Source organism: Mus caroli, chromosome 5, assembly GCF_900094665.2.
Source record: "Mus caroli chromosome 5, CAROLI_EIJ_v1.1, whole genome shotgun sequence".
NCBI lineage: Eukaryota > Metazoa > Chordata > Mammalia > Rodentia > Muridae > Mus > Mus caroli.
The window spans coordinates 38,894,916-38,910,611 of NC_034574.1; the positions used below are offsets into that span (position 1 = coordinate 38,894,916).

Sequence of the window (15,696 nt, forward strand, 5' to 3'; positions counted from 1 at the left end):
TCTTCATTCTTCTTGAGTTTCATGTGTTTAGCAAATTGTATCTTATATCTTGGGTATTCTAAGTTTCTGGGCTAATATCCACTTATCAGTGAGTTTAAGTTTTTTTTTTTTAAATAAACAATAAGGAGAGAGTTATATGATTGGCAACACTTGGCACAGGGTTGTCACTTGGTAAATGGTTGTTACATTTCCCACTATGACATTGAGTAAGAGTCAGGTGACAGTGGTGGGCAGTGGGAAATCATGAAGCCTGGCATTTTCCTAGTAGGCTGTTATTCGTGTCCCTTAAACATTAGCGTAATCCAAATGAAATGGACAATAGCTAATTGTTTTTGACTTGTAAAAATAGCAATATTGATTCAGTTCTATATTATTTTCATCTGTGCAAATTAGAAAGACATAGTGACAGAATGCTGGCTGTCACTCTGTTCCGTGTTATCTGAATCTCCACAGCTTGTAAATGTGGAGAGTGAGGACTCATGAGAGTGAGCTGGCCTAATGGGGATGCTGACCTGGATGAATCAACATGGGTCAACATGCTTTGAAGAGTGAGCAGCTCAGATGGAATTGCAATGGAGTTACCTGGCTTTTTGATCAAAGCTCACTGATTTGTGACGTAAGACAGCAACAGTTTGGGCAACAGGGGTTAAGGCAATAAGGGAGCGAGGCTTGTTTCTAGAGGAGCACCAGCTCACTAAGCATGGCGGGTGTGTAACCTTCTGTGTTCTACAGCCTTGGGAGGTAGAAGATATCCAACCTCTTCCATGACACTTTATAGAATAGGAAGCATTTTTGGTTTTCTTCACAAGTCAGAGTAAATAGATACAGCATAGCGTGGAGGAAGTGACCACTGCCAGGGTCTGGGGGGAGTTCAACCTTGTCTCCAAAGCAACGACTTTACCTGCCAGCCTTCCACAGTCAGTGAGGAGGCTGAAGGCATGAAGCTCAGAAGTGTGACCTAGTCTCTACCATGGTGCATGTTTGTAAGTTCTGCTTATCAAACATTTTTCTACAGTTTCCACTCATGACTAGACTGTTCAGCAATTTGAGAGGTACTCACAGATTTATTTTGTAGGTAAGACACAGGAAGAAGCCAAGGGTAAGGTCAAGAGAAAAAGGAAATCAAACTTCACTGACTCCTTCCTTAGGATAAAATATGTCTGTCTTGGGTTACTGGAGGTGAATTCTGGAAAGGTGACATTCACATCCTTATTTAAGAACAGTGTTAAACTGGATGCTGATTATAGAGGCAGCAGCAAGATGCAGGCCCAAACATCATTCTGGCTCTTTCTCATTGCTATCAATCAGGCCTGCTTGGCTTCCTTCTTTATTTCATTCTTTATCTGCTATTGAACCCTGTCAACTGGATTTGGAGTAAGAGACTATTAGAAAACACAGAGACATAAAAGCCCAGGTTTCCACCACCAGTGAAGCGGGCAGGTAGAGCACAGAGGGTCTGCTTTGAGGAGGAGCTAGGTATGTTGGTTTTTTTTATTGCCGCCACTCAATACTGGACCAGAAGCAACTGACGGGAGGAAGGATCTATTTTGCCTGACAGTTTATAAAGGGACACAGCACATCATTCAGTGGAAGGGTTAGCTGTAGAGGCTTGAGGTATCTGGCCACATATCTGCAGTCAGGAAGCAGAGAATACCCAGGACGTGGGCCCAAGACATGAAACCTCAAGGCTTGCTCTAGTCGCTTACATTCTCTAGCAATGCTTTACCTCCCAAAGTTTTCTACAACCTTCCAGAACACTACTACAGCTGGGAACTCTACATGAGCCTCTGTGGGATATGTCACATTCCAATCATAGTTGATAGAGCAGCAGAATTTGAGTTTAGTGGTCCTGCAGAATGAGATAACTAAAATCGAGAGGTTCGAATCCACATGACCTTGCAGCTCCCTATAATTGGGCATTTTGAAATTATGGCTTAAAGATTTGGAGTTTCAGGTGGACAGGAAGATGCTCTCCAGCAAAATGGAAATGGAACCAGACATAAACACAGAGAGAGACCTTGAGCCCAGGTAACCCGTGAGCTGAGCCTCCTTTTCCGGTTTCAGCTAGATACCCTGTTTTTTTTCCCTCAACTTAAATTCACATAGTTCAAAATCTCTCCGTTTGTTCCCCTTTTCTATTTTCCTTACGCACATTTTCCTCTCCTCAGATAATTCCATAAAATTGAAAAGGGGTGTTTTATGAGAGAGTCAACTCTGGATGCCATCATGCACTTAACTTCACAATCTCCAACCTTTCCTTAAACTAACTGGCAATTTCCCACCTAGCCATGTGCCTTGACTTTCAGTGTCTTGTTTAACAACAATTTTCTCCTCTTTTTCTGTGTCTGAGGTTGGGAAATTGCTTTCTCTAATCCAGGTCCGATTTGTACTTTTAAGGCCAATCATCTATGATTCTGAAATTATTTTAAGATTACTTGGCTAGCATACTGTTTTTGTTTCATTGTTTGGATATATGCCATAATTTATGTCATCTATCATTATTATATATTTTATATATATGCTTATCTATTAGGTGCTCTAATGGCTGTTCCCTCCAGCCTGACGTAGGAGATCAATGCTTGCTAGCTGCTATGATCTATGTAAGTTATGATTACTCTATGTCTTTAAGCGGTGAATTGCATGCACTTCCTTGCCATGTAGCTGCATATACTACTTTTCTATTTCTAAATGCAATTAAAAATGCCCTTTGGGTGTTCCAGGTTTTAATCATTCTCAGTGTGAAACATCCTCCTGCCTCTGAAGGGTCTCCTCTGCCTTCTCTCTAATTGGAGAAGGGGGAAGAAGGGAAAGCAGCAGGAGTAGAAGGAGAAGGAATGGGGAGGGGAAGATGGAAAGAAAGGTAAAGAAGGAAGTAGAGAAAGGGAGGAGATGGTGGGATGAAAAAGGAGCAGAAGGGGGAGGAGGAAGAAGAATAGGAGGGGAAAGGAGGAAGAAGAGGGAGAGGAGGAGGGGGAGGAGGAAGAGGCAGAAGAGGAAGATGGGGAGATCAGTCAGACTGAGGTTTCAGAGACTGAGTCCTCAGACTTTTACACCTTTTGTCCAGGGCTGAATTTGGCACCCCAGGAAGTCTATTGGGGTGATTATCTGAGACTGGTATGTTTGCAGATAGGATTCTAACATAACTGTCCTCTGTGAGGCTCCACCCAGAGGCCAATGGAAACAGATGGAGAGACCCATAGCCAAAGATTAAATGGAGCCCAGGGAGTCTTGTGGAAGAGTTGGGGGAAATACTGAGGGAACTGAAGAGGACAGGGACTCCACAGGAAGACCAACAGAATCAACGAGACTGGACCCTTAGGGTCTCCCAAAGATTAACTCACCAACCAAAGAGCAAACATAGGCAGGACCTAGGCCCCCTGCACATATATAGCAGATGTGCAGCTTGGCCTACATGTGGGTCCCCCAACAACTGGAGTGTGTGCTGTCTCTGACTCTGTTGCCTGCCTGTGAATCCTGTCCCCCTAACTGGTGGCCTTGTCTGGTCTCAATGGGAGAGGATGCATCTAGTCCTGCAGTAACTTGACATGCCAGGGTGGGTGATACTCAGGGGGGTCTCCCCCTTCTCAGAGAAGAATGAGAGGGAGTGGACAAGATGTATGAGGAGGGGACTGGGAGGAGGGGTGCTGATATTGTGACATAAAGTGAATAAATAAATAAATAAATAAATAAATAAATAAATAAATAAATAAATGGTAATGATTTCAATTTCAGTGTTAGGGGTGTATATAGGTTCCTCAGTAATTAACAAAATTATAGACAGTCCTTGAGGGACACAGTGTGGATCTCTGAACCAGGTTAAGTCTGTACATATTATGGTGGTCCTTGCTAATCTTCCATGGGGTATCATCTTCCAGCTTTTGACCAGCAGCTACTCACTGTGTGAATAAGATAACCCTTGAATGGCTATATATATCAATCAGTAGGATGAGTGCCAGGGTCATGCATTTGTTTGTATCAAAAATGTCAAGATATTATGGTAGTTTTAAAGTTCTTATTTTCTGGATATAGTCTGACACCATAACAAATAGTGGCAAGCCTGCTGTGACCTATGGATAAAATTCTAAACAGCATGCTTTAGTACTCTGGGGATCTATAGTATGTCAGGCACTGCATCAGGCATGGGAGATTTGGTTGGGTGGGTTTTGTCATCCCAGAATGCCAAGGCTTTGTCACGGCTCTGTCTGAACACATGAAGCAAGAAAAGAGCAGCAGACCCCAGCACAGTCTCTTGGTCCACCTTAGTCCCTCTGTGGGGCACCTGCTCCATCCTCGGGCTTGTTGTGGCATTCCTCCCTCTCTTATGTGATCAAGGGAAATATTTGGCCAGGAGTCTCACAGAAATCTGAAACAAGAAAAACCTCAGCGGGATTCTGGTGCTGACTCCAGCCACACTCAGGCTCCCGGAGGCTACTTCATGTCGTTCTGTTGGGGTCATTTTCCAAAGTTAATTGCCCAATACTTCTAGCCATGGGCCTGCGCTGTCCACACTGTCAGTGGAGATGACTTGCAGGGAGCACTGTTCTTTAAGGCATGGCAATCGCAACAGCAGAATTCTTCATTCGTGTGGGAAATTAAAGGTGCAGCGTCAAAACAAAACAAGCCACTCACAACCAAAAGCACAGGACTCTGAACCTCCCAGGTGTTAGTGCCCACTCCCACTTGCTATCACTCATTTGGAGAGGTAAGATTATTTAAAGGAACAGTAGAATAAACCCTGTAGATAGCATTAAAATCTCCCCAAACAATGATTGCACATCTGCAGAAACAGCTGTATTCAGAAGGTGTATTATTTACGTTCCCCATTGCTTTGACTAGGGGTACACACACACACACACACACACACACACACACACACACACACACACACGCGCACGCACACAGCATGCATGGATGCACACATGCATGTATCAGTCCCAGCAGTGAAAGTTGGACTCTGACCTACTTTACAAAATGTGACTGGCACTTATTGGGCTCCTCTGTATGTTGGGTTGTGAAGTTCACCAGTCCTCATGGCAGCCTTGTGAGATATCTCATTCCTAATTTTCAGAAGAGGACCATGAGGCTCAGGGAACTAAAGCAGCTTGTGCCAAACCAAACAGACAAGTAAGAAAGTGATAAATGAATCCTCTATGAGGAAACACAGTCAAGAGTCATCAATGAAGGGGTTTGGAGGGAAGGAATTAATGATAGCAACAACTTGAAGATGACTTCACCTTCCAATCAGAGAGATAAGTAAATAACCACTGTCACCATACTGCACTGGAGAAACTGTAGCTATTATATATGCTTAATGTGATGTCATTGCTCACCAAATAACAATAAGAAACCACATGCCGCGGTTGGAGAGATGGCTCAGCACTTGAGAGCACTTGCTACTCTCTTGCAGTGGATCTGAGTTGTTTCCATCACATACAACCACCTGTAACTCTAGCTTCAGAGGCATCTGAAGCCTCTGGCCTCCAGAGACGTCTGCACTCACTTTCATATAGACCAACACAGACACATACACAGACACGTATAATATGAAGTATGCATCTTTATGAAAGGAAGTCATTTGTAACCCGATTGCATGTAGGCAAAAATTATGCATATGGATGGATCTAGAGTCACAAATGGAGTATCTTCTGGTTTAGATTCAGGATAATAATCATCTTAACATTGTGTTAAGCATAACAATTAAAACACAAAATGAGTATCATAGTAGCTAAGAAAGGCCGGCCAAAGGAAATAGACAAAAATCCTCACTTAAAAAAAAAACAAAACCCACAACTGTTCTTCAGAGTGGAAAGAATACGTTCACAAATAGTGAAAGGTGCAGAATGAAATTTAGTATAAAAATTTATACTTATGCAATAACAGAATAAACAGAAATACGATCGAACAAAAATGTGACACCGGAAACTCAGAGTCAGAGGCTTTAAGCAGGGATTTTTCACATTAGAGAGAGTGAGAAGATTCTTTTATTTTTCAATACAATACAACCCACTTCTCTGCTGCTTAGTTTCCATGGTGAAATTCTAGGAGTGATTTTGAAAATTAATCATACAGGTTTTTTTTTTCTTAGTGTCATTCAAAATCAAATCTATCATTTAACAAGCCATCTGCTAAGTATTCATTCAAGTGACATTTCCTTGGAACTCAGAAGTCTTCACATTACTTAGACCAAGGAGCAAGAGATAAAGTAATGCTTTGTCTACGGGATCTGCCAAGAACCACAAGGGACCCAGGGCTGACAATCCCACCAATGCCAAGGGAGAGACCCTCACAGGAAGCGATAGAAGAATACATCTGTAAGGAAGAGAAGGATCTGGCCTGGGAAACTTCAACGGGGAGAGAAGACCAGGAATTATGTGACAGGCAGCAATCTAGACTGTGGAAACCTGGAAAGAAGAAATCATGACCAATTCTATGAAGATTCTGATGCCTTCCATGTTATCAGTACCCTTGTCCATTCCTACCTGCCAAGTGGCAGAGCTGTGCCATGAAACATGGATGCTCCGGCAGGCTTCCTCAGTTCAGTTTCCTAGTTCTGCCAATTGATACACAAAGCTGGGTGACTTATTTCACTTAGCCTCTCCATAGCTCCTTTTCTCCTGAGGGTGGTGACCATGGACAGCGTTTCTGTGAGACTTCCAGAGTACAGGATCTGGCATATAGCCAGCAGTACCCTGAAGTGCCTCTCCCAAAGGGTTCCTGCATTCATTCACAATCAGGAGAGAGGGTTAGCAATTCTTCCACCCTCAGAGTCTTCATGGGCTAAAGGTACAGGACTGCTGAATGTGGTGGACTTGATTACACAGTGGAGGTTAACCATTTACAGATGACCAGGAGAGGTTGGGGAGGAGAGGTGGAAGGAACTTGTGGCTTTAGTTAATTACCAAGGGTCTGTCTAAAAATCTCATGAAGACATTAGTCAAAAAGTCCATGATCCCCATGACGGTCAGCTGAGAATATGGTGTGGAATGCCATCCTTCTGAGAAAAGGGACACCTATAGCTTTTATTTCTTCTGGTCCCTGAGGAGAGATAATGTAGTGGTGAAAGGTGGCTATGTGGGGTCTGTGCATGGGATCCTAACAAATCCTTGGTTGGTCCCCAAGCTCAGCTATCCATTCACAGAGTCTGCCATGCCCAAGTAGAGCTGGTTCTGAACGCAGACTTCTGATGTTTGGGAACACAGCTCCAGGTGCCCAGGCTGAGTACACTTGCAGAAGTCTCACTCTTCTTGGCAGGTTTTAGATGTCCTCAGAGCAGACAGTGTTTCAGGACTGTTGCAATTGTGATGGTGATGGATGAGGTGATGGGAAACCTAATCAATTCTGGTTCTTGCCAGTTCTGGTTTTGGTTCTAAGGCCTCTAGGCTACGGAGAGAACCTTCTTTCTCAACCCCAAACCAGGACTCTGCCAGACCTTCCTCATCACAATTATTCCCTGCCTAGCAGACAGGTCAGTCAAGACCCACCACATTTACCCCCTCATCCCTCTGGCTCCTTACTGGGCACAATTACCATGAAATCTGCTATATGCTCTGATGGCATATAGCACATATGTTACATCTTCTGGTGTAAATTCTGTTTCCTACTTAGTGGAAACTTCCCGTCTTTTCCTTCAAGTTTCTTTTCTTTTACCTTTGCCCACTGCATTCATGAAATCACCTTTCATATGAAACCTTCCGAATTATTTCTCATCCTGGGGTATCTTAGTTTTCTTCTGGAAACTTCCATCGTGTTATTTACCACTCTACAGTGTCTTCTTCTTGTGAGTCTCACCCCTTAGGGATGAAGTTATCACTCAGTCACAGTGTGTTGACTTTTTTCTTTGTATTTTCAGTGTCTAGAATTGTGTGAATGAATTGGAAGACTGCCTCCACTTTCATAGAAGAGTGAACCTGTTCAAAGCCTATTTCATTTCAGTAGGTACAAGGCTTGTACACAGAGCACACTGGCTATAAAACAGAACCCAGAGACCCAGAGTACACTGGCGGGGAGATAAGTCATAGTATCAACTCTGTGGTAGGAGAACACTAGTGAGTCTAATTGCTGCACAGAGAGGAGATAGTGTATCAGGGGCAAAGTGGCTGTCACTTTTTCAGGATTCTGTAGTATACTGTTTGTTTTGTGAATGAAACCAGATATGTCACCAGTGACTTGGCTGTTGAAATTCAATATTAAATTGGTATGATTGTTGTAACTCTGTTCGACGAAATATGGAGTCCCTTAGTATTGTATAGAGAAGATGTTGTCGAAAACACTTAGTATTTAAATAGGAAAACAATTTATATCAAGTTAGAAAAGCCCATGTCATGTTATATAGAGAATTTATAAGGTCTAGAAAGGCCTGCATTTCAACACCATGTTGAAATTCTCCAGAAGACTATAGTCCTGGCTATTTGCCTTGGGTGGCACACTCATGTCCTTAGGAGGAGATGAGTCTAGGGTGAAAACACAAAGGCAGCGAACTCAAACAGTGCCACACTAGAAAGTGGACACAACTACAGACTGAGTATTACCAAAGCACTTATGGAATAAAGGCATGGCTCCCTTTTGAGTAATTAACTCCAAGAGTCAGACATACACACGAATGAGCAAAGTCAACTCTACCTAAGTTCATGATTGCTGCTATATTAACTAAACCAGAACTTCTACTGCACCTATACTCATAAAGACAAACACACACATAGACACACACCTATACAAACACACACCATACCCACCTACCCCCCCATACACACATAAAGGAGGAATATACATGTTTTTTATACATACCTGGTTTAAGTGGGAATTGCATCTAGGGCCCCCCACATGCTAGGAAAACACTCAGCTATTGAGATATATCCCCCGGTCTCTTACTAAGATTTTGTTTTAATTTGAGATAGGATTTCATTATGTTCCGAAGGACAGCCTTGAACTTACTCTCTAGCCCCCCCCCCCCCAGTGAAACTTATATGTCCTCTTACCCGAGTAGCTGGGTTATGGCCTAGGTTATGCAGCTGGCTTATACTTCACTTAACTCAGGTTTAGAATACATTAAAAAACCAAGCAAACCAAACCACACACACACACAAAACACAAAATTCAACTAAAGTTCTTTTTCAATTTCAACAAACAAAATCATTTCATCAGTCTTACCCTGAGGTAGTTGAGGGTGAAGTTTGTGAGACCCATCCTGGTGATATTTTTGGACAGCTGATCCAGGACCTGAGGATCTTGTGCCTAAAAAGGGAGGAGGAGGGAATGACATATTTCAGTCCTATGAGATGGTCTTCTGAAAGTGCTAGATTCTGTTGCTGCTGCTGAAATGCACATTCTTGACACTCTTGATTTTTCTTGGAGGGATAGATTGCTGGAGACAATTTAATTTATGTTTGGAAGTTGCTTGCATCTAGTACTCAAGGAGATTTTGAAATTGATTCTGCAAGAGTAGAAAACCAGGCTGCCTCAGCTGTGCACTGGATGCAGGGTAAAAGGATGTCGGCTTTTCTGGGAAGGACCTTGGTCCTGTGTCTTCAGGTAGAAAGTCACTGAGCTCTGCCAGAAGAACTCTAGTTTGAACAAGAGAAAGAGGTGTCTCTGAACTTGGCAAACCATGCCTGCTTCCTGTTAGTCTTTGAGTGACAGTTGCAGATTAAATTTCCGGCTGTGATAAGGGTAGTATTTTTACTATCTTGAATGTAGGATACATTTGAAAACCTGAAGCTATGTATGATATAATAATATAACATGCCAAAATCCATTGCATATATGTAGAGTCTGTACTTTTGTATGTGGAGAAAGACGATTTTAACTTTCTTCCCTATTAAAAGGACATTAGAGATCAATGTCCTTAATATTTTTTATCCAATGAGATGAAAAGGGTAGGTATTACATTTCCCAAAGTATCATAGGACATAAAGTACTACAGAGTACTCCAAATGTTATATTTTAACAGACCCCAGACCAAAAAGATATATTCTCTTTGCATTGTATTTGAAAGTGAGTTATTGGTTGATCCTCTTCACTCTTTTCCCTTCTTAGCAAATTGGTGTCATACATAGGGAGATACAGGTATATAGCCTTGCCTCCATGTCTACACTCATGAGACCCCCTCACTATGACTAGTAGAATCGTATTCTTATCTGCACTTCTCATTTAGTGATAGCATCATTCTTATTTGCAACCATAGATAGAAATATGGATGAAAACAACCATAAAGTCACAGTTTCAAGTCAATTTTGAAGTAAGGTCTTTATGAACACTGAGCTTCTGTGGCCTATATAGATTCATTAAGTGGTGCTGTGCTAAAAACCAAGCATCTTGAATTGTAATTGGGCATCAACCAATGCTGAGAATGAGAAGTCCACACCTACAGGTGTTCTACTCTGACCCAAGTATCATCCTAAGCAGGTTTTGTGGTTATTAAGCCATAATTCTAAAGCGGGTTCTCCAAGACATAACCACACTGTTGTATAGATGAGGGACTAAAAATCCACAGATGTCATACGAATGGTTCAAAGCCACTCATGAAGAGGAATATAATCGAATGAGCTCTCAATGTATAGCCTCAGACCTTACCCACTCCCTTCTGATGCCTTTCAGTGTATTTTGAGAAAAAAATAACAAATACACCAGACTTCTTGCAGAAGAGCAGAAGGTGTGAAACTGGCTTTGAAGGTTCTAAAGGACTGTAAGCATGGTGAATCAGAAGACTTGGAAATTAGTGTGCTACAGCAGAAGGCCTGGTGTCACCACAAGAAGCAGAAATAGGGTTAATAGGTTAGAAGGAGAAGGGGGAGACCAAAGGTCTGGAGGGACAGGCTGCATTCAGAAGGCTGGGGGACACAATGGGTCACAATCTTGGTTTTGCCTTGTTTGTACTGAAAGATTTTGGGCTATCTCTTTCCTTTCTTTAGAAATAGGAATGATAAGAAGTCAGTCCTTGAGTGACAGTTGCAGATTAAATTTCCAGCCAAAGGCCCAGTTTAGTAAATTCTGTAAAGGTATCAGTAGTTATTTTATTCTCTTTTGACTTTTCAGGACCATAAACAAATCAGGCTTGTGAAGTCTAACTCTGTTGCATCTTCCCACTCCCCACCCCCACGCTAGTGAAACAACATCATTCAGAAGGACCAACAGCTCCTGAGAACAGGATGCTCACATCCAGTCACAAGGCTCTAATCAGAATTAAAAACTGTTCCCACTTCTCACGACAGGTAACAGGTGCATGCACCTGGGTAGAAAAGTATCTGATATTGAGTTGATGCAACAGAAGAAACTAGAAAACATTCATCAAGGGGACCCCACTAATATATGAAAAAACTCTTACAAGCTTGGAAACAAAGGAGGCTGTAAAAGAGCTTGTGCGTTCAAATGGTCGAGAGAAAGACTCAATAATTAGAACTGATTGCCTATGGTGTGGTAATAGTGGGGCTTTCTTCACACAGAATTGGGTTTTCTTGCTGAGTAAGATATAGTGAGTATAAGAAGAAAGGAAATAAAATAGAAACTATATTACTTACGTGCATGGCTAGTATGCTTCTGGGGACCAGCTCCCTGTACTGTCTAATGGTAAAGTGCCACGTTTTTATTCTCATGAGGTCATCAAATGTGAATTCCAAGATCAGCCTGCCTTCTGTGCATACCTGGAAGTGACAAACAACACACTCATTTGATATGCAGCTCATAAAATCAATAGTTTGTATCTTGCATCAACTACGCACTGTAGTGTCCTTTGAGTTCCTTGGGCAGTATCTCCATGGTACATAGGGACAGGGTCAAGCAACAGCTCTAGAGTCAATGGGTTGCAAAGATTGCCAAGTAGCTTGCTAGTTCCAAGTACCAGTTACTCTACTACCAATGAATTTACATGGTTCTGATTTTTTTTTTTAATCTGGAGACAGGGGGGTCAAACCATCTTCCAAGGACATTAGTTCAAAAGCAACTAGTACTGTTTGGTTGTCTCATTGCCTTCTTTATTTTCATGATCTTCCTTCCATGGGTGCAACAGCCATAAATTTGTTCTGTCCTTGGCAGCCTTAACTTGAGATAAGGTTTTCCACAAGATAACTCACACTCAAGTGTGAGCTGCAACAACGTTACCCATTAAGAGTACATCTTCATTTCCTAAGAGGAACTCCAAAGAGGGAAAGTGAATGCAACCCGATGCAGTCACTGATGCTGGGGAAAAGAGTGGGTTGTCTAGGAACTACACCAATCACATCATCATCAGTGGCATGTTTTGTTTATATTCCATAAAACATTGGCTAGTCCTTCACCTTCCTAAGAACATATATGATATGTCAGAGTCTCTCTCCCTAACAATCACTGACAAAGGTATTTTTAACTTTTCATATTTGTATTATTCATAGACTATTGATCCAGCTCTACACTCTACCACTCTTTTCACTATGAATGACTTTGGGAGGGAAGAGACTAATACAAGGCAATACACACCCCTGTCCTTTTTTCAACTAAAGGCCAGTGAGCAGGTAATGACATCAACAGTTACAACTAGTTAGTTATGTTTGCTTTGAGGAAGCAGGACAAGAATGCTTGGAGGCTTTGAAAACAGAGGATACAAGATTTGAATTCTGACCATACTTTTTACTTATTCTGGAACTTGAGGGAAATTGAGTATGGCCCCACACCACCAAGTGTATTCTGCAAAGAGAATTCTGTCTAGTGTGCCTGGCCCAAGAAGAATGGGGCAGGCAGATATAGCTGAGCAGATAAAACAAACAGAACCTAGGAGAAGAGAGAATCCAATAAAGGTCACCATGATGTTTGTGCTGAGATGCAGATCACAAGAAATATCTCTGGGGAATGACAGGGGCTTGGGCCTTTAGACTTCATACATTTTCTCCTTTTTACTATGCTGAGTCTTTGCTCAGACTTTCTGGGAGAAAGATTTCCTAGTTAACACAGATATGCAAACTTCTGAAAGAATGTGTAAAAGTTAATCTGTAAAGCTGTAGTCCAGGAAGATAGTGGTTAACAGTTTATATTAAGTTATCCTGAGATGTGGCTAATGATTCTCCTCTTGGGAGAATACAAACCATGCCATTTGGGAAGTTCTAACTGTCACAGGCAATGGTTGGGAGCTTTCCATGTACTCTGATGGGACATTTCAGAAGTTGTGGGGAAGAATCAGTATAGAAGGCTTAATCAGGCTCTGCTGGAAAAAAATGCACTTGCCATCTTCATTTTATCAAAGATCTGTTGGATGTAATGAGATAATTATTGATAATCTGGGTGAAGACCTCAACCTCAGAAGCAATTAGCAGAACTTCTGAGTAAGTTTGGACATGTGGGCTCCATGCCCTAAAACTCGGAGAGGGGTTGTCTCCTGAGCATGGTTTCTGGCAGCTTAGCTATGAGTGTTAGTGAGTAGAAAGGCAGATGTCGCCAATGTCCCCAAACCATTCTCCCAAACACATTTCGAGCACTGGAATTAATTTACCAAGGTTCTCAAAGAAGTATCATGCAGATTAAACCAACTCCCTACCCCCACTTCAGGGTGTTAATTTCATATGAGTCACCTGCAGTGACAACTTCCACAGAAGGGAGGGTCACAAGTAAGCTATCTATGGGAAAAACATATTCATAGGCTATAATATTTTCTTTTATTTTTTTTAAGAGATGGGATTATTAGATAGTTAAACAAATATGTTAGCGTGGTTTAATATCAGGGTCATTTATTGTTACTATTATTGTTGTTCTTGCTGCTGCTGCTGTTATCATCTAATCTATTTGTTTTCTGTCTGTACCACAGGACCAGGGTGGAAAAAGGCTCTGGTCTGCTTCAGCTAGATCCAAGGTTTATGATGAGAGGGAAAGTGTGGAATCCTTCTGAAGTCTGCTCAGTGGGAGCATCTGCAGGGCCAAGGTCAGGTGCTTCCTCCCTTCACTCTGTCATAGCAAACTGGTTGGGACTTCTCTTACAGACAAACTGCGTCAGGCCAACAAAATGGAAAATTGCCACAAGTCACGGGCTCCCTTTGGAGTCAAATGGGTTTGCTGTATCCAGGATGTACTATGTGTAAAATGGGAATTCTTAGAACTGTTTCCCAGTCAACTATAACAGATTCTTTTTTTTTTAAGTAAGTTAAATGATATCCCAAAATGAAAGATGCAAGAGAATTTTGGTCGGTGCTCTTCCCCCTCTCCCAAATGATTATACATATAGCATTAACCCAAGACTCAGGGAGACTCCCCTCCTCTAATGGAAGCTAAAGGAAATCCAAAGCTTTGTGGTTTGTTTTCTATGAAACCACCAAGAACCATAACAGAGGTCCATATGGAAGAGTGTATGTCTCCTTTGTTAGGAAATATAAAAAATAAGCATAGCTAATAAAGTAAAAGTAATGTTTTCTCACTTCAAAAATATCTGTAGATTCTTATTAATCAATACAGTTAATGCAGCTTTTATCTAAAGTTGGTCTTTAAAAGGAAAAAAAATATCCTGCTTTTCTGTTGGAATCCAAAAATCAAAAAGGGTCCCCAATTAAGAAAACATTTTCTGTTGTGCTGAATTCATGTTACCGTACTGTGAGCTCTGACATTTTGTTTCTGTGGTAACCAAAATCAGCTGATTAGTTGGCATGGCAACAGAAAAGATGTAATCCCAGCAGACACACTCTAATCAATGCCCCCAGCACAGATGGTCTCCGGAGGATCAACAAGAAAGAGGCTGGCAGGCATTCAGTTGATCACGTGCTAGCTTGAGACTCGGCCAGGAATGAGAAAAGTAAAAAAGAACATTTCTCCAACTACCCGGTAGCTTTTTAACCCTTCTCTCTCTCTAGCTAATGAAGTAATATTGACCACGCTGTCCTATGATTCAACAGCTCTCATAGAGCAATGTGTATATTTTTTAATAGGTGGGAATATTTAGTTTTGTATCTTTATATATGAACAGCAGCGTGAGTCTAATAGAGAATTTAGAATACTATCTAAATTCTAAAGAGCTCTTTGAATTTTCCTAGAGATCGCATATGTAAATTTTTATTTGGGGAACATGATCCTTAATTAGGGGGATATGATCTTTGACATAAGAAATTTTAGATTGTAGTGTGATACACAGGGAAAAGTCAGAATGGGAAACAATTGTGAAGAAAATCAAGTGAGAAGTGTTCACTTAGAGGACACTTAGTTAACGTGCTTCCAGGTTATATTTGTCTCAATAGTAAATAATTTCATGATAAATAATTGAGAAGAGAAAAAAAATCCATAAACCCATGTTTGCAGAAGTGATGCAGGTATCCAACAGTGGTTGTAACTATTGTTTTACTTTGCAAAAGCCAAGAATTTACATTTACAGTGGCTCTCTCAGGATCTCCCGATGTTCACGTGTTCACATCCTTGACAATAACTCAAGGGGCTTTGACTCTGAAACTCTCCCGGCATGCTCTTCTGATTATTAAGCCTTGTTTTTCTATTTGATTTGAAATGGAAAACATAAAAGAAAGGCTTTATTATGTGCATTTAAAAATTCTAATTACATATTTATCCTTAATCTATAATGTTCCTGGTATCAGGAAATTGCAAAATGCTCACTATACCCCTGAGGGATATTTAATATCTCTGTTGATTAGGAATGTGGCTGATTTCCGATTCGCTAGTTGACAAAATTTTCATAAAAGCAACTCAGAGCCATTGGGTCAAACGCTATTTGGGGAGAAACAGTTTAGTGGTCGTCTAAAT

General features: G+C 41.3%; 1 protein-coding gene across 8 annotated transcripts in view; it reads right to left on the reverse strand.

Moving 5' to 3' along the window:
* The window catches only part of Ldb2 (LIM domain binding 2), a 337,912-nt gene that overhangs the window by 51,644 nt on the left and 270,572 nt on the right, over positions 1-15,696 (reverse strand). For all 8 annotated transcript variants that reach the window (XM_021162308.2, XM_021162311.2, XM_021162310.2 and 5 more), the window contains exons 4-5: positions 11,514-11,636; positions 9,148-9,231 (exon numbers count right to left, since the gene is read on the reverse strand). In XM_021162308.2, coding sequence (XP_021017967.1) covers positions 9,148-9,231; positions 11,514-11,636 — 207 coding nt within the window. The remainder of the gene's footprint in view (positions 1-9,147; positions 9,232-11,513; positions 11,637-15,696) is intronic.